Source organism: Gekko japonicus, unplaced genomic scaffold (genome assembly GCF_001447785.1).
Source record: "Gekko japonicus isolate JY-2015 unplaced genomic scaffold, Gekko_japonicus_V1.1 scaffold668, whole genome shotgun sequence".
Taxonomy (NCBI): Eukaryota; Metazoa; Chordata; class Lepidosauria; order Squamata; family Gekkonidae; genus Gekko; species Gekko japonicus.
This window is the reverse complement of record NW_015174861.1, coordinates 127,829-149,380: the sequence shown is the minus strand read 5'-3', so window position 1 is coordinate 149,380 and position 21,552 is coordinate 127,829. Positions and strand designations below refer to the sequence as shown.

The following is a 21,552-nucleotide window of genomic DNA, read 5'->3' as shown; positions in this document are numbered from 1 at the left end:
CAGAACTGTACACAGTAGTCCAAATGTGGCTGCATCATAGAATTATACAAAAAGTGTTATGATACCAGCAGCTTTGTTTCCACTCCTCTCCCTAATCATTCCCAGTAGTGCGTTTACCTTTTTCACTAGGGCTGCTTACTGAGTTTATGTTTCCTGGGTTGCCAGAAATTCAAATCCTATCAGCATATATATTGTTAAGTTTACTACCCACCCCATACTTCGCTTTTTGTCCTTACATACATTGGATCTGTCTTGCCACAATATTGCCCATTAACCCCATAAAGAGATATCAGAACAACTTGTCTGAGTGATGCAGTGTCATCTGCAAAATGCTCTGCTCCCCTTTGGCTCCAGAACAATTATGAATCATTTGAACAACATTGATTAAAATATGGAATCAGCCAACTTTTGTTTGATTTAGCATTTAAAAATAACCTCTTGACAATTTTTTTTAAATTAAACCCACACCCTAAGATCTACCTAGGGTTAATTCTGGCTCCACATACAAAAGGTTTGCACTTGGCAAGTTAAATTCATGATATTTTTAAAATGTTATCTCCCTTTGCCCCAGGATTGAGCACCTTGGACTAAATGTAGTTCTTCAGCTTTTGGTTGGAGTCCCCCTTGAAATGGTTCATGGGGCAGCAAGGATCGGGTTTGTCTACATCGCTGGAGTTGTAGCCGGTAAGTGTTATGTCTGATTAGGTAAACTGATTAGGCAGGCAGGGGCTAAACGTCATGACTGGTGTGCCTTTGAAAGACCATGTTTTACCTTGCTAAGCAAAGGGGGAAGTATCTGAGTTCTCATTGGAAAGATACTGGTCATTTATCCTTGCTGTTATAAACATTCTACCCATAAAATTAAATTTATAGAATTCTTGCTCCTGTTACCCTTTAAATGGTATGTGAGGAATGCATTTGAAAATGACGTTTTGTGGAAGCAAAATCCCTTGCAAGTCCAGAATTTGTCAGGACTTGTCCAGATGGGACAGTTGTTACAGTCCACACAGGCCACCCTTGATCACCACGGTTAATAGAGACCAGCAGGGACTGTGCAGTTACTCCTTCAGTTCCAATCATTCTGGTTTGCTTTTAATGGTGCTTTAAACGGTTTGTTTCCAGATGCTGCCAAATTTTGCAAACTATGCAGATGTAATGCAGCAAGACAAATGTATTCAGAAGTTACAGCAGCTCCCTCTTGATGTCCCAGGCAATGAACCAAATAAATTAAAATTCTATTTGCACAGTTCCCTTACTGCTAAAGTAGTTGGTCAACTATGTGGAGCCTAAAAGGTGTTCCTGTTTGTGGCAGAAAAAAAAATGTAGAAAGATGATTTTTTAAAAAAATGTACTATTCAGTTGAAGTGGGAGCATTCTGGAACATGTTTTAGTATAATAAGTAAATGTACCTGTAAAGAACTCTGACAAGAGTGGACTGTCCAATAATATAGTTCTTTCATTGTTAACTACTACTATTTTCTTGACAGTTTTGATTGTATTATGAAGAACAACAAGTATAAACAAGCAAAATATAACTAAAAGATAAAGGTAAAGGTAAAGGTTCCCTTGCTCGAAAGCCACTCAAATCCACCTCTAGGGTTGCGGTGCTCATCTCCGTTTCAAAGCCGAAGAGCCAGCACTGTCCAAAGTAGGCTTGCCAAGTCCCCCTGGGGGGTGGGGAAACCCCTGCCCCAGAGGCCCATTCCCCGCCGCTGGCAGATCGGGCCCCGGGGGGAACCCCACCCCGACGTGCGTGTTACCCAGAAGGGACACGACCACACCGGGCACACTGGGGGCGGGGCCACGGTCACCCGAGGGAAAACTCTATGGTTTTCCCTCGGATGGTCGTGGCCCCGTCCCCAGCGTCTCTGGTGTCGTCACGTCACTTCCGGGTCCCCCGCTCCGGAGGCATTTACACTTGGCAACCCTAGTCCAAAGACATTTCTGTGGTCATGTGGCCGGCATAAGGTGTTAATTGTCACAGAAATAATGGGTGTGATGCTGGTGCAAAGGAGGATGTTTGGAATTAACAGGACTGAGATACGTGATTTTTTAAAAGTTTATGTCCAGCCAGAACAATTTTCTACATTTAGAAGTTGAGCAGAGAACATGTACCAAGTGATCGCTTGAAAAGCCTTTCGGATTTGCTTGTAGTCAAGCTGATTTGCTGTGAGTAAGATGTTTCATTGGCATCATACGCCAAGTTTGCTTATATATACCAAAGTTGAATAGTAAAATTAGATTTAGATGTTACTACTTATTTAAATTAACACAGGCTTGTGTTCTAAGCCTTATATAGCTGTCCTAGGTATAGGGTTTATTGTCCAATCCATTTTCATAAGGTAAATTTCCCGAGGTATTTTTAAAATCTCAGGTAATTAAAAAAAACCATTTTAATTTTGGCTTTATTTTTGTGTACTGTAGTGACACTAGTTGACAGCTGAACGTTGCTGGTTAAAGGCCAACGGGGCAGCCGGCCAGTGACCATTGAATCTATTGAATGATAGGTCCTCATGAACGGATTGATTTTCATGTTTGTTCAGCATGTATTATTCATGCCTGGGGCTCCTGCAGTTGAGAGGTGAAGGAAGTAGGTTTGAAGATAGATCAAGATCTAATTAAAATAAGAGTGGGAGCACAAAGGGCAGTTGGGAAAAAATTATAGGGTAGCTGGGAGAGTGATCCTGGTTATTACTGTTTCCCCCCTTTCCATACGTAAGTTAATTTCTGCTATAGTGAACAAATAAAAGATGCGGGAGGAGTGTGCCTTTATTGAGCAGCAATAAATCACGAAGTTGTTCTCTGCTGTCTGAAAGTACAAAGAAGCAAGAAGCTGTTAATGTAATAAATGGATTAGACAGCTAGAAATGGGGGTGGTAAAAACATCTTAGTGAAAGCCCTTTTCAGTACAGTCAACAAAGTTTTTGATTATCCTCTAGACTACAGGATCTAATCCTATGACTGACATAGCAAATGGGAATGCTGCATTTAATCTTGGATAAAGAGTCCACTTGCTTTCCCTTAACTGTAGATCTGAATGTTAGGTTGGATCCAAGCTGAATTTTCTGCTGGCAGAAAGCAGTTTCGTCAGTGAAGCGTAACTTTCCTGCCTCCCATGGCAGTACATTCCCTGAAATGCTGGTCCCAGAAAACAGGGGACCATCAAGAATGCCATAAGAGGGTCTGCAGTAGGAATGGGGAATTGGTGGAAATGAGATCTCTCCTTCAGTTGGTGGGGAATTTAGTCAGGATCCAACCTGTTGTTTTGCTTTAAATGTTATTCCATGCCAAGCCATTGAAAGGAAGTACGGTCCATTCCTTAGGTCAAGAATTCCATAGACCAGGGTTCCATCTAAGCTAAGGTGAGATCTTGATACAGCCTTTCAATATAGCACCTTGATCATCTCCTTTCCCAGCTCCCAGTTGTCATTCCCCCACAATTATACGCCCACCTTGGCCTCCACTATCTAGTCAATGTATGCATTTCCTCCAGTTCTCCTAATATGTTAAAATAAACCACTATTCCCAATTTTCTTTCCTTGAACAACTGCTGGCCCCTTTTCTATTATCTGATCTTTCTTCTATTCATCACCTCCCAAACCTCCAGGAATGTGCTCTCCTTACCTTTTCTCATCCAGCTTCTCTCCCGATTTCCTATAATGCTGTTTCTGCTCTTTACTAAAATAGCCTTCACTAAAATAGCTAATGATTTCTGTCAAATTACCAACCACTGCCAAATCTAAATGTCTGTGTTGTCCACAGCCTCTTTGACTTTTCCATTGTCTTCGGTAGCACAGTTGACTACCTCTTCTCCTGTATGTCTTAAGACTCTAAGATACTGTTATCAGCTGTCTCTTTCTATCTACTAAATTACCCATTTGATATGTTCACTGAGAAACTTCTTTGCTGTATGTTGTAGTTCCTTAGGTTTTACTTCTTGGTTGTCCATTCCTGCGGGTGAGCTTGTTAAACCTATACTTGGTAAAATCCAGCCATGTTTCTCTGGCCCAAACCCTTTCCACCTCCTCTGAGTCTCCAACTGCCAAGCAGATGTGTCTACATGATGTCATCTCAAACTCTGTGTCCAAGACTGAACCGACTATCTTATCCTCCAAGCCTTCATCTCCATATCCATTATTACATAACTCCTTATTCAGTTGAGTAGGTGCAAAAGTTCCTTGACTTTACTTTTGATTCCCACTCCTACTTCTTTGCTCTCCGTATTCAGTCTGTCACCATCATGTTACTCCTCTCTATACAATACTGCAAAAGCCCATCCTTTCTTCTCCAATAACCGTCCACAGTCATTGAAAGGCTGTCTTCTCTCTTAATCAGCTCTTCCCCTTTTCCTTGGCTGCCTCCTATACCTGGAACCCCCACCCTGGAATCCTGAAGCATCTCACTTTTCTGTATTCCTTCAAACCCTTCCACAAAACCCACCTTTTATGTGGAAACCTTTGCTCTGACTTAACCCTACAATCCCTCAGTGATCTCCCAGACAGGCTTAGTTCTCCCTGAAGTGTTAATCTGTGTCTGGGCTATAACGTTTTGGACTGGGGTGGGGGGAATGACATGTGATTTTATCGGTTTTGGCAGATTTGCCAGCTGCACCCAGATCTGGCTTAGCTCCAGAAGGGTTGCTGCATCATGCATTTTCCAACCATAAGAAATGACATAATGCCTCTCCATGCATTGCCTGACACACTGGTTCTCTTTGTGTAGTGATTTTGTTTTGTACGGAGGAGCAGTCAATCATGCAAGCCCCCCCCCCATCTGCAATCTGAAATGGTACAACCCAGACACCTCAGTAGCTGTGATCAGACGAGCTGTTTGATCCAATGTCGTTGCTGTTACCCTGCAGATTTAAAATGCAGGTTCTGTCACCCATTCCCCAGTTATCAGTACCTTGTTCTTATCCATCTTTGAGTCTTAGTTATTTGACACCGAGGAAAGTCTGGTCTTTACGAATGTCAGCGGTTTCACCCTACATTTCCTGATGTCTGATCAATCCATCGTACTCTTAAGCCATTTGGGAAGTCTGAATGTTGTGTTCTAGTTTTGTGTCCTTTTTTTGTTGATTAGCGATATGCACATAACTGCATTTTCGCACCATGGCTGTGAAGTGCCACCTGTGCGTTTACATGCTGAAACACCTTGTTTGGATTGGGAGCTCCCCTGGGTGTTTTTTTGAGCAACAGATTCAAAGGAAAAAAACCCTCTCTGCTAATTTTTGGTGTGGTACACTGGTGAAAGTAGTCCGTAGTCCAGCCCTATATCAGTGGTCATGATTGCACCCCTGGGACTTTTTTCTTCCTGCCACACCACGTGCAGTTATGCGCATGTGCAAAAGATAGGTTAAAACAAAAAGCTGCCTGACCACCTACTTTGTGGTTGCTGCACAGCAGTAATCTGATCGATCAACCATGGAGTGAGCACACGGTGAAGCGGATTAGGGTGGGATGTCTGATCAAAACTCTCCATTACAAAAAATCCCAGATGAAATTGGAAGCACAGCCAGACCATGCTAAGCCTGTCATCTGACCACAGCCAGTGAAACTTCTCTCTGACTCTGTGAGAGGGAGGCCTGAAGTGATGCCTGCATTTATTCATCCCTTCATCTCTCCCATTCATCCCTTTTCCTTCCTCTGGGCCCCCCACTGTCAAAATTCAGATTCTAAACTCCCACTGGAGAAGGAATCTTTTCTTACTCTGTAACACCTACAATTTCCCCCTTTCCATTTGGCCCCTTATTGGGGTTTTGTCTAACGCTCTGCCTGTCTGATATTGTCACCTCCACCTTTCTGCTTCTTACATATTCTGCCACTGCTGATTTCCCCCTTGTTAACTGTGTCAGACTGTGGGATTGGAGAGCTAAAAATAAAAATGAGGAAAGGAAATAGCCCTCTTGTTAGAAAGATGGAGCAGGTTCTGAAAGTTGGTACCATGAACGATCAGAGGCAAACCCCCCCCCCCTCTTTGCCAGCAGCCAATTATTTCATAGCACGGGTGTGAAAATGATCTCTTTTTTTTGTTTTGAAGTTTTGAATTGCACCCACTCCTTGCTGCAATTAACAGTACCATGGATACAGGCTGATGTAAATATAACACCACTAGCAACCACAAAAGAAGAAACTAAGGAGTGATGATATCATGCATCTAATACTCAAGTGTCAGGCGGTATTTTGGGTTGCTGTACCCAGGAAGAACCAGGTTGTAGGGTTGCTGTACCCAGGAAGAACCAGGTTGTAGGGTTGCTGACAGACCTGTAGAGGAATGTCCTGCCCGTTTAATAGAAGCTGAAATGGGCAGCTGAAGGTTTTCCTGATATGGAGTCAACCAGCGTCACCTGGTAAATAACATTCCATTTAACCATATTAAAGGGAGAGGACATTTTTCCACCAGGCAGTTGGCAATGCTTCCAGGTGGGCAGTTGGGCTAGGGAGCAGGGAGGAATAAAGATGGGAGGGAGTACAGGAAGGGAGGAAGCAGAGACTGAACAGGGAGAGAGGGAACAAGGTGGAGGCCAGTGGGGAAGTGAGATACGATTTCCCCTCTGTGAGTTCTCTCAGGTCTCTTTGTTTATACATAATTATTAATTGACCTCAGTGAGGGGCCAAATCTAATATTCCAATCAGAGTATCTTTCCTTTGACTCTCTTCAATATTGCAGTTACAGGGTAGTGGAGACACAGGTCTGGGAACCTGAGTAGCCATCAAACATCTAAGACCGTGAACCCCATTGTCTTTGCTGGTGCCCACTTGTTTCTCGGGGATAAAATGCAAAGGGGCTTTGTATGGCTCCGTACCAGCACTGAGCTCATCCCAGACAGGTGTATCACAGTCATGTGCCCTCACCTTGACCTTATTTATTTATTTAAGCATTTCGACTTTGCCTCCTCATCCCCTGCAAAAAAGGAGGTTCAAGGCAGCTCACAAAAATAATGCAACAATCAGCAATAGATCAGTTTACAAAAAGCAGTGAAAGTCCACTGAAAAGGGAAATCATCATCATACTGAAGGCCAATGATAGAAACTTGTACGACCATCATTGTTAACCCTCTTAAAGAAAACTACCTTTCACACCCTCCTGGGGACATTCCTTTAAGCCACATGGTCTCCTGTTTGGTGTAGTGGTTAAGAGCAACGGACTCTAATCTGGAGAACTGGGTTTGATTCTCCACTCCACATGCAGCCAGCTGGATTATCTTTGGTCAGTCACAGTTCTCTCAGAGCTTTTCCCTCAAGCGCAGTTCTCTCAGAGTTCTCTCAGCCCCACCTACCTCACAGGGTGTCTGTTGTGGGGAGAGGAAGGGAAAGGAGTTTGTAAACCGCTCTGAGAAGGGCAGGGTATAAATCCAATTATTCTTCCTCTTCTTCTTCCCATTGTAGATGAAGAGCCTATTCCTTATGAACGAGGATATTTCCAGGGGCAAAAACTTTGAGTGGGCTGAAGCTAACTGAGGGATGGGGCAGCAAGCATAGGTGATGAGGAACATAACTGTTACACAGGTTCATGCTAGGAAAAACAGTCACTTAGATATTTGGGTCTGTGAAGGGTTCTCACCTCGCACACCTCCCTTCCAAATGAGGCCTCCTCTCACCACTTTTTAAATGGAGCATTCCAAAACTTGGTCTACTACCCCTGCTGAAGAAGGACTTTGGCTGTTTATTGCAGATAATTTAAGTGTGTGAATATCATTATTGTTAGGGGTTCTTGAAGAGCTACCATGGACGATGCCTGTATCCAGCTTGCTCTTCTTTGCCTTGTCCTGTAGAGGGCACCAAAGATTATACTTCAGTCACTGCCATGAGGTAGTGGCCGTCAAGACTCGGGAGAGGGGAGGAGCAGGCTCCCTGCCTTGCTGCTAGTTACTACTATTTTTGCTTACATTTGCAAAACGGTGGTTTGCAAACTTTTTGTGGCGTTTTGACAGTGGAGAAAGTCCATATTTCTCCCTTTAGGGGAAGAAAAGGATGCTAAGTGTATTTTATCAAAGACCATGTGAGGAATCAGTGGTGGGGGTAGGACTAGACCATTTAGGCTGAAAGTAGGAAACTCAGGTTCAGTTCCCTGCTCAGTCATAAGATTCAATGGACAGTGTTGGGCAAGTCAGTCTCTCTCATGCCAACCTATCTCACAGGTTTGCCGCGAGGCTAAAATGTTTCTTTGAGCTCCCTGGAGAAAGGGCGTGATACAAATGTAACAAAGATTATCAGTCAGACTCATGGATTTGCACTAGACTACTCCGTGGAGCAAAACAGAGTCCATTGATCATGCTTATTTCACTAATCTGGGTGCTGAAACACTTTGCTTGTATTTCCATGTATGTTTTCTCTGGCTTCTGTTTTGTTTTTAAATGAAAAGCAACAGCTGGAGGGTGCAAGGGTTGGTGAAGAGGGGGCTATCCCCCCCCCCCCCCCCCAAAAGAAAAAAGGCCAGTAGCTCACAAAGTAGAATTTTTCCTCATAAGACTCCACAGCTTAGAGGGAGCATAGGGGCTGAGCAGCAGTCCCCAGCAGCACCGTCTGAAATCTATCTTAGATGCACATCACCAATTTTAGCTGCAGTTCTGATAAGTAGTTTAGTTTGCTTTGATCAGTTTATCAAGTACGTTTTGCTAAGCAAGAGTAACCTTGTTGGTTTATATGAGCTGACCAATTAGCCCTGTATCTCCCCCCCCCCCCCCCCGAAAAGGAAAAGAGGCAGGTCACCATATCTTTCTCTCCCTTTGGGGGGAAAAACCAGCCGGAGGGGGCAATTTTGATAGGCAAGGTAATAATGGCTAGAATGTTAAGCTAACACTGGAGATATCCTGCTTCAGATCCTGCAACCCTGTTGCCACTTCTCTCTCTGCCTCTAACCTACCACAGGGTTGTTGTGAGGAAGAAAAAATGGAGGACAGGAGAGAGATAAAGACACAGTCTTTGAGCTCCTTGAAGGGAGGGTGGGATACAAACTAGATCGAAAGCATTCTGTGAGGGAAAATAGCCCACCTCTGCCTACCAACCATTTCTTCCTACTTGAGTGAAGCATCCAGCTTTTGCTGAATCCACCCAGGGAAAATTACACTGCCCTCCAAACTACATTATGCGTCTCTGAGAGGCTACAACAACTGTCTCTTGTCAGATCACCTTTCTAACATTGGGCCAGCTTGTTTGTCTACATATTCTGCTCTTTGCTTCCTATCTGACTTGTCAGCTTCAAGTTTTTGGAAAGAAGCCCAATCCCCCACTTTACAGGAGCACTACGAAGTCTCAAATGCTGATTGCATCCACAAGATGCTACGGCAATTCAAATAATGACTGAGAAGTGCCTGAACAAGACTGAGTCCAGTGGCACCTTTAAGACCAACAAGGTTTTATTCAAGGTGTACGTTTTCATGTGCACGTACAATTCTTCAAATGCAGAGAAATGGAAGTCCATACATATAGGTAGGGGGTGAGTAGAAAATAAGCATACAGCCTAATGAAGATGTTTAACAGATTCAAGGACCAAACAGGAATAGCAAGCTTAGTTTATATGGTTACCATTTGTAGGGGTTTAATTCCGAGGGGGAAACACAGTGAAGAAAATAAATATTTGCTGACATATATTGTAACGGCAGCATTTTTGCAGGAATTTTGATTGTTAAACAATGGAAATTTAATAATTTGCCTACAATACATGAGTATTGTACAATATTGTACAATACATGCATACAATACATGACAAATTGTCAGAAGTGGCAGAACCAGAAAAGTTCCTAAGAAAATTGTGTGTGTGTGTGTGTGTGTGTGTCGAGCTCTCCCTTGGACTCTGGTGCGGTGCCCCCAGTGGCCGTGGTGTCAGGGTTCTCGACCTGACTCCGGTAGGGGAGACAGCCCTTGGAGCGGCAGGGTCCAAAAAGGGAGAGGGAGTGAGGGGCCTCAGACAGGCAGGGGACAGGGTTAACATCACCCCGAGAGTCCCTCTGCCAGTACGCTGCGGACTTCCTTTCTCTTTCTCTGCCATCTCTCGTCTCTCTGCTGGTCAGCGTCCCACTTTGTTCCACAGCACACTCCTCCTCCCCGGCCCCTTCTCCACCCTGCCTTTTATCTCCCCGCCCCACTCCCAGGACCGCCCATCTGCCCTCCGGCTTGGGCCACGCCCTCCTTTATCTATTTGGACGCCGGTGGGGTGTCTCCGGAGCGAACACGGATGCGCCGGTGGTGGCTCTGGCGGCCTCTGGGCTGCGCCGCCGCCGATCTGCAACTGTACCCACTGCTTCGCGGCTGCTCCTGGCCCATCGGACAAGCAGCTGCCGCCCCTCTCCTCTTCCATGGGGCTGCCTCATGGACCCCGGTCCTGTCTCCGGGCTCGGCTGACGCAGCTCGAAGAGGGAGGGGCCCCTGCTCCCGATTCCCTCCCCGGACCGTTGACCTTCATCTTGCTTGGTGAGTCATGCCTAGGGTGTCTTGCGGGGTGCGTCGGGGTCCCCAGCACCCGGTCTGCACGTCCCGCAACCTCCAGAGCGGGACAGTGTGCGTGTACTACTTCTACTTTTTGCTCTCATTCTCCAGTCCTTCTAGTCACAGGTTATGTTTTTCACTCTACCAGCTTGTAAAAATGAGTGGGTTGGAGCCAGTGGATGATTTACATGGATCAAAGGGGTAGTGATTTTTGCAGCTTCCCTCCTCTCTCAAGCTGTTTGTGAGGCTCTTCTATCAGGGTCATTTTGGACTACCAAAAGAGGAGGGGAAGGCAAGAAAGTCACGCTCTACTGATGGAGGTTTGTGTCTGGGTTCAGGCAGGCACCTGGGATGAGAGGCAGCACATGTAGTCCAAACACAGTCTCAGGTCAAAGCACAGATAGTTCAAGTGTCAAACCAGAAGGACACATCCAGAGAGAGCAGAAGCCAGGCCACAGTCCAGAAGGTCAGACACACTGAGGTCTAGAGCCAGGCACAGATCAACAGCAGGCGCACAAGGGTTGTGGACGAGTTGCTTCCATGTTGGTTTGCCCTTTTCTGGCTGCTTTTATCAGAAAAACCCTGCTGAGTCATCCAGGAACAGGTGCAACATCACTGGCTGAGCAGCCTCCAGGGGCAGCAAGCCCTGATCTTGTGGGGAGTCAGGCACACAGGTAGAAGTTGACTGGTGGTGGCTGCCAGCCACATGCTACAGTGCCAAATGCCAATCCTGCACCCCATTCTGGGCCCACCTTCTCCAGTGTTCCAAGGGCTCTGGCGACCTCAGGGGGTGAGGCTGGTAGCAGCAGGGCTTCTGCTTCAGTTCCTGGGCTGCAGGACTCGGGGCATGGCATGCTGGCTTCAGCCTGAGACTCTCCCTCTGCACCTGACAAAGTCTTTTCCTTGTCCGGCGGGTCTTCCTGCAGTATCTGAGGGCTGGCTTCCTCCATCTCCTTCTTATCCAAGGAGGCATCAGCAGGCAGGCCTATGACAATGGTCGGTGGAACTTTTTGGTGAATCTAGGCCAGTGTCCTATATATAGACATGAGTCCAGCTTGAGGGCAGGCGTGAATTTCTGCCATTTGGGCATAACTGGTTATGAAGGCAGGAAACCCTGAGGTATTCATCAAAAGTATGGGTTTTTTTGAGGGGGGGAAACCTCCACCCCCATAACCTCCACAGACTGGAAGATGTTCATTCACTCTGTCCTTGTGTTGCCATGGAGTCCTGGCACATAGGAACTATCTGCGTGACTTTAGCATTGGGCCTAAATGGGAGGACAAGTGAACCTCAGGGAAATTTCACCTAATTTCCCTCAGTCACATATTCTCTAAAACAAATTTTATTTATTTTTAAAACGTGTCCATTTTAAAAATATATATTAATTTAAATTTTATAGAGTACCTTTCCAGCATTCATAGAAATGTCACAGTAAAATACACAAGCACAGTATAATCACAATACCAGTAATTTAGCCCAAAATAGCTCTTCTCCCACAAAGATGGAGTGTGGTTTTCCTCTACAGGCACGAACCCTAGCAGTGTCTTTCAGTTGTGGGCTTCTTCAGAAAGGAGATGTGAAGAAAGTAAGACAGCAGTGGGTTCTGTGAAGGGCAGAAGAAAGGATGAAAGTAATGGTGATAGGGGAATAAGTGAAAGAAGGAAAGACGGAAGAGGCAATGGGACAGTGCCTAGGAGCCAGCAAAAAAAATCCTGCTTGCTCTAGGGCTCTTGTGCAAGGAGAAATGCAAGAAAAAGACCACGGTAAATAAGACCTTGTCCAACCAATTTCAGGGTGCTATAATTTATAGGGAGGAAAGTGCTAGGTGCTGCACAAGACCTTGTGCAAGGAGAACTGTGCTTTATGTTTCTCGGTTGTTCTCACACTGGATCCAAATCCCTGTGCTTGTTTTCAGCAAATGTGCTATCATGGTTACAGTCATGGAGATATCATGGAACAATGAAGTAACAGGAGAGCAATTATCGCGCGATAAAGCGATAATCTGGAAGACTCCTCCCAATACGGCTAGCCTGCAAGAATGAATGCACGAAAAACGAGGAAGCACATTTGATCAGCAGGGTTTTTGTAGTCAAAGTCTTTTCTCTCTCTTTCTCTAAGGTTCTCTGGCAGTGTCTGTTGCTGATATGACTGCACCTGTCGTGGGCTCCTCTGGCGGGGTGTATGCCCTCATATCTGCCCACCTAGCCAACATAGTAATGGTAAGTGCTGCAATAAATAGTGGGGATGTGTGACTGGGAAGTAGAATGATTGGTTAAGTACCATTCATTTAACCTAGAGATGTTTGTGTCACAGCTGAATTGTCGTTTTGAATCCAACGTGACCAAGTTACCATCAACATCTGTTTATATTGTGTTTATTAATTCCTTTTAATTGAGATCTCTCTGATTATGGGCAGCTGTGCAGAAGCCCCACATATTTATATTTAAAATGACTGCATTCGTCTGATGTTTCATTATTTAATCTGGATAGGGAACTAAGCCTGGTTTTACCATGGACTTGTAGCTGCGGTGGCTCAAGTGGTTGAGACGCTGAACTGCAGGCTGTGGAAGGTCAGTAGTTCAGCAGTTCGAGACCCGGGTGCCGCATGATGGAGTGAGCTCCCATCTCTAGTTCCAGCTCCTGCCAACCTAGCAGTTCGAAAGCAAGAAATTGCAAGTAGATAAATAGGGACCACTTCGGTGGGAAGGTAACAGCGTTCCGTGTGCCTTGGCGTTTAGTCATGCCGGCCACATGACCACGGAAACGTCTTCGGACAGCACTGGCTCTTCGGCTTTGAAACGGAGATGAGCACTGCAACCCTAGAGTCGGATTTGACTGGCTTTCGAGCAAGGGAAACCTTTACCTTTACCTTGTATGCAGTACTCTGAACATACATCTACACAACAGATAGAAAGCAGCTTAACAGCATTCCTTCACCCTAGGGAAGCCTGGAAACTGGAATAATGTGCAGGTGATATGGATTTTTTTTTTACAGAATCCTCAGCATCTGTCCAGTTCTGATGTCATGAATCCAAGGGTTGATATCATGAAACCAAGGTTGGGTGGACTAGGTCGGGTGTGTGTGTGGGGGATTCTGCAATGTCAACAGGAGAAGGGCAGTTGAAGCAGGAATATAGTATCCAGTCAAACATAATAAGTCTGGTTTCAGGTGGGGCAGCCATGTTGGTCTGAAGCAGCAGAACAAAGTTTAAATCCAGGGGCGCCTTTAAGACCCACAGAGTTCTACTCATGGTATAAGCTTTCGTGTGCATGAAACAGTTCTTCAGATACAGTGAAACAAGACCTCTTCAGCCATTACATATAGGTAGAGAGCACATGAAAACTTATACCTTGAATAAAACTTGGTTGGTCTTAAAGATGCCACTGGACTCAAATAAAAAGGCTGGGTCATTGATACACAAGGTTGGGGTCATGAGTTCAGCACCCTGGACAGATCACAACCTCCCCTTTACCCTCCTTGACCTGTTTGCCTCTCTCAGGTTGTTCTCCTTGAAGGAAGATCTTCTGATCTGCTGTTATTGCCACTGCAAATTTGAAAGCATTCACAGCAGCAGTTATTCTTCTGCATAGAGATTTACTCCATGCTTTTCCCTCCTACCTGCCATCTCCCACCCTGTCATCACTGGCAAAGGGATCTATCCCCCCCCCTCCCCGTTCCCTCCCTCAGTCTACACATTATTAGCTGGTAAAAATCACATATATCACAGACACATGTTCTGAGTTTACTAATTTTAGTGACATTCAGGAGTTCCAGATGTTCATTTTTTTTTATCGGAGCAACCACCATTGGTGAGCTCATATATCCAGCCTCTGATTAAATTGGGAAAACTGCCTGATGCTTGACAGTTTGTCCCTTCATTTTCAATAGGAGCCTTTTTAATTCAAGTGTATATAGTACACCACATTGCCTCCACAAAGCATGTTCCACAATTTCATACATCCTCTCTTGAGTGTGTATGGAGTAGCTTCAGTCCAGCACAGAACTACAAGCGCCTATCCTGGTTTAAGGAGAAAAAGAATCCAGGTAAAGGCAAATAATTTCCAAAAAAGTTGCCCAGGAACCTTCAGCCCACGGAAGAATAAATCAGTGGGAAACCGGTTAGCAGACCAATTATGTAGATCCGACATCCCTGCCAGACTAAAATTATTATAGGTGAATCATCACTATGTCAGATTTTTAAACCCCTATTGTTTTCTCCCAAAGCAGCTTTTGTCTGCCTATCTGCCAATCTCTCTCTCATTTATATCCTGGCTTAAGGGAACACAAAACAGCATATGTGGTTCTCCTTTCCTCTACTTTAACCTCACAATAGCCCTGTGAGAAGGGTTAAGCAGAGGGAGAAGGGTAATAGGCTCAGTGAGCTTTATTGGCTTGAGTGGGGGGGGGTTTTCAAACCCAATCCTAGTCCACTTTTCTAACCACCACACCGCACTAGGGGTTCCCATGTGGGCTCCCAGCAAGGCCAGACCCAAACTTCCTCAGCCTGAGAATCTTCTCATGTTCCTGGTTTTTCAGTCATTCTTACTTCATAGTGATGAGGAGGTTCTTGCGCTAAACAAGAAAGACGATTTGCGTTTGCTGTTGCGTTCAGGACAATGTTCACAGTCTAGTCTTGCTTCCTTGTTTTTTTTCTTTTCTTGTTGCTGGAGGAGGGATTTCCTTGGCTCCTTTTTATTTTTCCTCATGCCTTGGGGTAACTGAAAGAAATAAAATTGTTCTCACTTGCAGAATGAAATGCTCCTGGATATAAATAACCTGAGACTGAGCAATAAGGCATTTCACCCAAAGAGTAGTAATGGGGGTGGGGGGAGAGAACTGAACCGAAACGCTTGAAAATGAACGAGTGGAAGAGAAAACACAATATTTAGCAGCAACATTTAGAGCCTTCTCACAATATTACTTATCTCTGTGAAGAACTGGATACAAGAAAATGAGTTTCTTTTTCCTTGTATAGATTGCATTTTTTCGGCTGCTAGGATGATTTATAGACAAAGCCCACATACTCCATTCTGAGACACAAATGGGAACATAAGTTAATGAAATCTAGCTTGTTGCCTGAATCCTTAGCCTGAGGGCACATCTGCATGGTGGTTTGAGAGTTGTCATTGTACCCAATGCACAACTGAGGCCTGTTGCCCATAGATGTTGGTGCCCTGCTCTTCTACCATACTGGTAGACTGCAGAGGGCAATGTAGCCTGCTTTGACCCTGTGTGTGAAGTCAGGTCCATGCAACATCAACATCACTTCTTAAAGATGCACTTCTGGTTTAGCATTATAGCACTGATGAGAGAATGGGATGCTATCATGCTATGTCATGTGACATCCAGCAGTATTTTTATTAATATTTTATTATGTTTAAATTATATGCAGATGTAGCAGAATAAGACTTCTCACCCTTAGCATATCTCACTGTAACATTTTTACACTTATTACAATAATTTAAAAGCTAGCATCACAAGTAGCAGTCTGTAATTCAGATTCTTGATTTATATTCCTTCCAGAGCAAATGTGAACAACTTGTTTTACCTTAAATGTATTGGTAGAAATTCTGACCTTTCTCAGTTTTCTATATAACCGAGTTATTTTCTCTATAACTTCAGTGTTCCAGATTCCGATTAACCTTTTAAATATATCCCAGGAAATTTTGAGTCTTCTTCAGAGATGAGTTAATAGCTGTGCCAGATGGATAAAATCCTGCTCCTCGGTTTTTTAAAAAAAATCACCTTGCATTCCTCTCCTCAATAAAAAACAGGAAAGTATTGTTGCCAAACTCACACCATCTCTACCAATTCAAGGTGTTGCTTTTGTCCTTTAAAGCCTTACATGGCTTGGGGTGGGGTTTCTGAAGGACAGTCTTCTCTCATACGTTCCTGCCCAGGAATTAAGATCAGAAGGAGAGTCTCTCCTGACCATCCGATCAACCAAAGAAGCTTGTCTGGAGGGTACGCAAGAGAGGGCCTTTTTGGCGGCAGCCTCACAATTATGGAATAATTTCCCCAGGGAGGTGTGCCTGGCATCCTCTCTTTCGGTCTTTGAGGCAACTAAAGAAGGAACTGCTGCAGTGGCTCAAGTGGTTAAGACGCTGAACTGCAGGCTGTGGAAGGTCGCTAGTTCAACAGTTCGAGACCCGAGTGTGCCACATGACGGAGTGATCTCCCATCTCTAGTTCCAGCTCCAGTTCGAAAGCAAGAAATTGCAAGTAGATAAATAGGTACCACTTCAGTGGGAAGGTAACAGCATTCCGTGCACCTTGGTGTTTAGTCATGCCGGCCACATGACCACGGAAATGTCTTCAGACAGCGCTGGCTCTTTAGCTTTGAAACGGAGATGAGCACCGCAACCCTAGAGTCAGATTCGACTGGCTTTCGAGCAAGGGAACCTTTACCTTTACCTAAAGAAGGTTTTATTCAGGACAGCGTTCAATTAGTTTAGTTTTTTTCTGTTCATTGTAACTTGCGGTTTTGATTTTGTGTTTTTAATATATTTTATGTATTTCTATGTTTTTATTGTTTACATTTTAAACTGCCTTGAGTTTCAGAAGGCAGAAAGGCAGCTAATATATATTTTAAATGAACAAATACCTGCTATGTTCCCATTTGGAAACAGGCCCACCACGTGTAAATACAAGTTGCCTTTCCATGGTATCCTTTTGAACAAATACCTTCTCCTTTTATCATAATCTTTATGGAGGTGTAATAGTATCTAGAAATAACCATTTATTAAAGACTGCTTCAATGTCATTTAAGCAGAAAAGCATAACCCATAGTTTCAGGTCTACGTCTAAACGTTTTCCTTATAAGACACAGGTAGCATGCTAGTTAAAATTGTATAGCTCTTAGACAATTGCCACATGTCTCACTTTATCTAAAACCTTTTCTTCAAAGAGTTGTCCTCCAAAATTTGCTTCTACATGCCTATTTGTTGAGTCATCAGATGCAAATATAATCTTGCAAAATTCAAACCTTATTTTACTATCATTTACATTGGAAGGAGCTTTTTCAGTAGACCAAATAAGTTGCCCACTGTGACATGTAAATTCCAGCTCCTTTCTCAGGAGTCCCCCCAGTAAATTTCAAAAGTTTTCTGAAAACTTGATTTATGTTCTTCTTAAAGCCACAGTCTTCCTTTCAGAGTGCTGTGAAACAGGAAGAAGTACCAGGGCTTTGACTGTTCACTACCTTTTTCCTCCCTGAACCGAACCAGAGCAACTTTTCACAACTGAACCTGGAACTGAATTGTTAGGTTCCCTGGTTGTCAACTACTGGAGTTAAGGGTCAGCCCTCTTGCCAACCCAACCTCCAGCAATGAACTCTAGGAATATCCCAAGCCATGTATCTCATTTAGAATCTGTCTACAGTTGTGTTCTTCATATGTATTTTAAGGCCTCTGTTGGGTAGTCTGCAGAGATCAATGCAAGCAGAAAGGAATGGAATCACTAAAGAAAATCGTCTTCTCATTTGTTTATTTGTCTTTTCCCCAGATTCCCTGGAGACTATGAACTAGATTCACATGTCACTGAATTCAGTGCACATCTAATTACATTTCTGTGGTGTTTATTTCCCTCCATAGATTTTGTTTTTTTTGGCGCAGCTCTTTTTTTATTCTCTCAGGGAACAGAAAAGGGAAGAAATTTGAATGAAGTTATAAAAGTGTCAGGGGTTGGACAATAAAAAGGAAACTGCAGAATCCATCTATTCCATGCAAATCAATGTGTGCATATCGTGCAATACACAGTGTGAAATTTGTATGTGTGTGTATATCCGCACACATACAATGCAAATAAACATCATTTTTTTTCATCTGTAGGTTTTTGCATGTTGATTCCTTGATTTGTAATATTTTGCTCAGTTAGCCTTCAGCTTTCGCCATGTACAACATTCAGAACAAATAAATAAGGGCCTTGCTGCACATTACAAAGTCCTCACGTCCTGTTGGAGTCCACCACAGGACTTCGGATCAAATGTTCACGGCAGGTTACCTGCTCAGTTCCCAGGCATGAAGGGGCCCAGTTGGGATCGGGGCTATGGTACCTTTTTCCTCGCCTGAAATGGTCCTAGGGAGCTGCTGTTTGCCCTATTGGGGAATCTTGTGTGTTATCCCATTAGTTCATGCACAGCCCCAACTATAGACGTAGAGCTTGAGAAGATTAATATCTCTGACTGTGACACTAAGCAAAATATAAAAGTTGTTTCATGTTCAATTGGTATCTTATACTTTATCCTTTTGCATTTGTGTGTATATTTGTATGGAGAATGATCTTTTTTATATAGTAGGTTTTACAGCTGTGGCATGTTTGTAATGTTTTATGAAAGAGAGAACCGAAACCTAAATAAACAGTTTCCAGTGGTGTATCGGCACTGGTCAGTTGTGGCAAAAACAAAAGAAGTGTCCTGTAGCTCCTTGAAGACTAACACATTTATCATAGCCTAAGCTTTTGTTGGCCCAAGTCCAGTCCCATCAGATGCAGTGAATTCCCTTCACTGCATCTGACAAAGTGAGCTCGCCTCCGTGAATGCTTCTGCTGTAATAAATGTGTCAGGCTTTATTTTTATTTATTATTACATTTCTACCCCGCCCTCCCCACAAGCGGGCTCAGGGCAGCTTACAATAGGGCACCATGTGCCAAAGCATAAAACAACATAAAAACAAGATAAAACATTAAAGTGCTCAGTGATTACAATCAAAATTTAACAAGATGGAATCAAATTTGCAAGACGGACTCCCCAGTATCTTACATAACAATAGGGAGATTAAGACCCATAGATGTTAATCGACCCCATCCAGCGGTACTGATCACAGCGAAGTCATGGTTGATCTTCATGGGGCCACCCCTCAAATCTACCAATGGTGGTAATGGTAGTAGTAGTGGCGGCTCCTACTTAAAAGCCTGGCAGAAGAGCTCCGTCTTGCAGGCCCTGCGGAACTGTAAAAGGTCCTGCAGGGCCCTGATCTCCCCCCCAATAAACAAAGATCAGAAACTTTAACAAAAGTATGCTTTTTAGGTCTGATCCATGTTTTTAAAAATTCTTTGTTGGTTTCTCAGGATCTGTTGAAATGTTGGGGAGGCAACAGGCTTATCTTAAGATCAGATCCTGCTTCTTGGTATCGCCTAGTAACAAGGGCACACAGAGGGCAAACAGGGATTTCTATTGGAGAGGAAAAAAGCAGTGGATTTTTCAAGTCTCAGTGCATGCTCTTTAAACATATTGAGGTCACTAACCTGGAATTTAGCTGCCTTTCTGTTATGCTTTACTCGGTACCTATTGCTCCTTTAGCATTACAATGTCTGTCCTACTGGCCTGTATTTTAGATTTTTATAGTGAGTGTACTTATATATATTTAAATCCCATATGTACTGTAGAAGAATGTTTATTATGGGATTCCATCATTACAAAGCAGAGCAGTCTCAGCTGGCTTAGGACAGATGTGCCGCTTTATCAAAGGCACTGATGGCAGTGATTACTGCATGCAGTTCTAAGCTGTTCTTTGAAGATTGCTTGATACATCTTGTCTGTAGAAGTTGAGAGGGAAAAAGAATAGAGGTTGTGTGTATTTTCACTGGGAAAATGGCCTGTGAATAACTTGTGGTGGAAAGGAAAATATGTTTTTTTTCATGCACGTTTAAAAGTGAAGTGGTCGAAACTAATGACTGAATCCTAGATTGCTACTGCCATTTTGACTGAAATTAAAATGGCAAATTTTGGTGCTGCTTTTCAGTATAATTAATAGGCAAAACTCTGTTAAGTACAAAAGCAGGTTGCAAAGGCATGAAAATTGTAATGGCTGAAACTACGGAAATGTATGCTTGAGCTTCCTTGTCTTTGGACATTTGGTTGTTTCAAGCCATGTACTTTTATTATGCAATTAATGGCAGGGGGGTTGGGGAGAGAACAGTTGCCATATAATTTCCCTCCTTCTGATCAGCTGATCTATCTGTGATTCTGAGAATCTGTTTGGATCCCCAAGTGCGTAATTGAACAGCAAAAAAACAGCCACATGGACTTGCAATATGGATTGGGGCTACAGAGCTGGGGAAAGGGGTGAGCTCCTGTCATGATCTGGGCTGTGCCACCAGAGGCCTACTCAGCCCAGGGAGCCTGGCTAGCAGTAGTTGAGGCTGGGCCTACAACTCCCAGAAGTCCCTGAGAGGTTTTGGAGCCAAAATTGACCAATAGGAAAAGAGGAGGGATTGGAATAAAAGATCTGGAGCAGCAGGAAAAGCTGTTCTTCTTCCCAGGGAACAGGGCCAGGAGAGGCTGCTGTGGGGGAGAGACCCTCATCCTGAGGGAAGGGTGAGTAGTCTAGTGCCACTTGGAATAGTGAGCTAGGGACAGTATATATTTAGACGTGTTAGGGCATTTGATTTATTTTATTTTCACCCACTTACTGTTATTATTCTGCACCTTGTTGTTTGACCTCCTATAAAATAAACCTTTTCCTTGTTTCACTCTGCCTGGTCCTCATGCCTGTTATTTGGCCAAAAGGGAGGTCTGAAGGTCTTGGGAGGGTGCTCTGGGCCCTCTTAAGGGAACCTAAATCCAGAGTGGTGGCAGCGTCAGGTGACACCCCACCTGAGCCGTGACAGCTCCAGTCAGAAACTTTCCCCCATGCTCCTTTAATTCTCAGAAGGGGAGGAAAAACAGGAATGATGCAAGGACCTGTAGTGTATTTAATGTATACATTACAGTAGAACAGTCTGTTCTCCCCTCTGATATTTGTGTTATTTGCTTTAGTCTCATGAGGTGAAGTCCCTGCTGGGTTCTGTTTGTTAGTTAGAATTGTACAGTTTGGGGTTTTCTGCAAGCTTGAATTACTCTTGATTTTCTTGGCCATCAATCCACAAGCATTGGAATCGGTTTGGGCACAGTTCTGCCCTCCCTCTGTACTTTCACAGTTGTGGAGTCCATTTATTTTCTTCCACGTGTGGCTTAAATAATCAGGATTTTCAAGAGAGGATGTTATCGTCTTTGGTATGGTCACAGAACTCCTTTTTTGAAAAATGCCCCCCAAATATTAATATATGGATATAGTGTTGTAATGATAGTTTAAGCAGGTTCTCTGAATTCCCAGCTTTCATTTTAAATAGTAAGTCTCTAGCTCTT

The 21,552-nt window shown here is 43.8% G+C and overlaps 1 protein-coding gene across 1 annotated transcript in view; it reads left to right on the top strand.

Moving 5' to 3' along the window:
- Positions 1 to 21,552, top strand: part of RHBDL3 (rhomboid, veinlet-like 3 (Drosophila)) — a 199,056-nt gene that overhangs the window by 168,739 nt on the left and 8,765 nt on the right. Inside the window, exons 7-8 of the mRNA XM_015424702.1 lie at positions 572 to 684; positions 12,546 to 12,646. Coding sequence (XP_015280188.1) covers positions 572 to 684; positions 12,546 to 12,646 — 214 coding nt within the window. The remainder of the gene's footprint in view (positions 1 to 571; positions 685 to 12,545; positions 12,647 to 21,552) is intronic.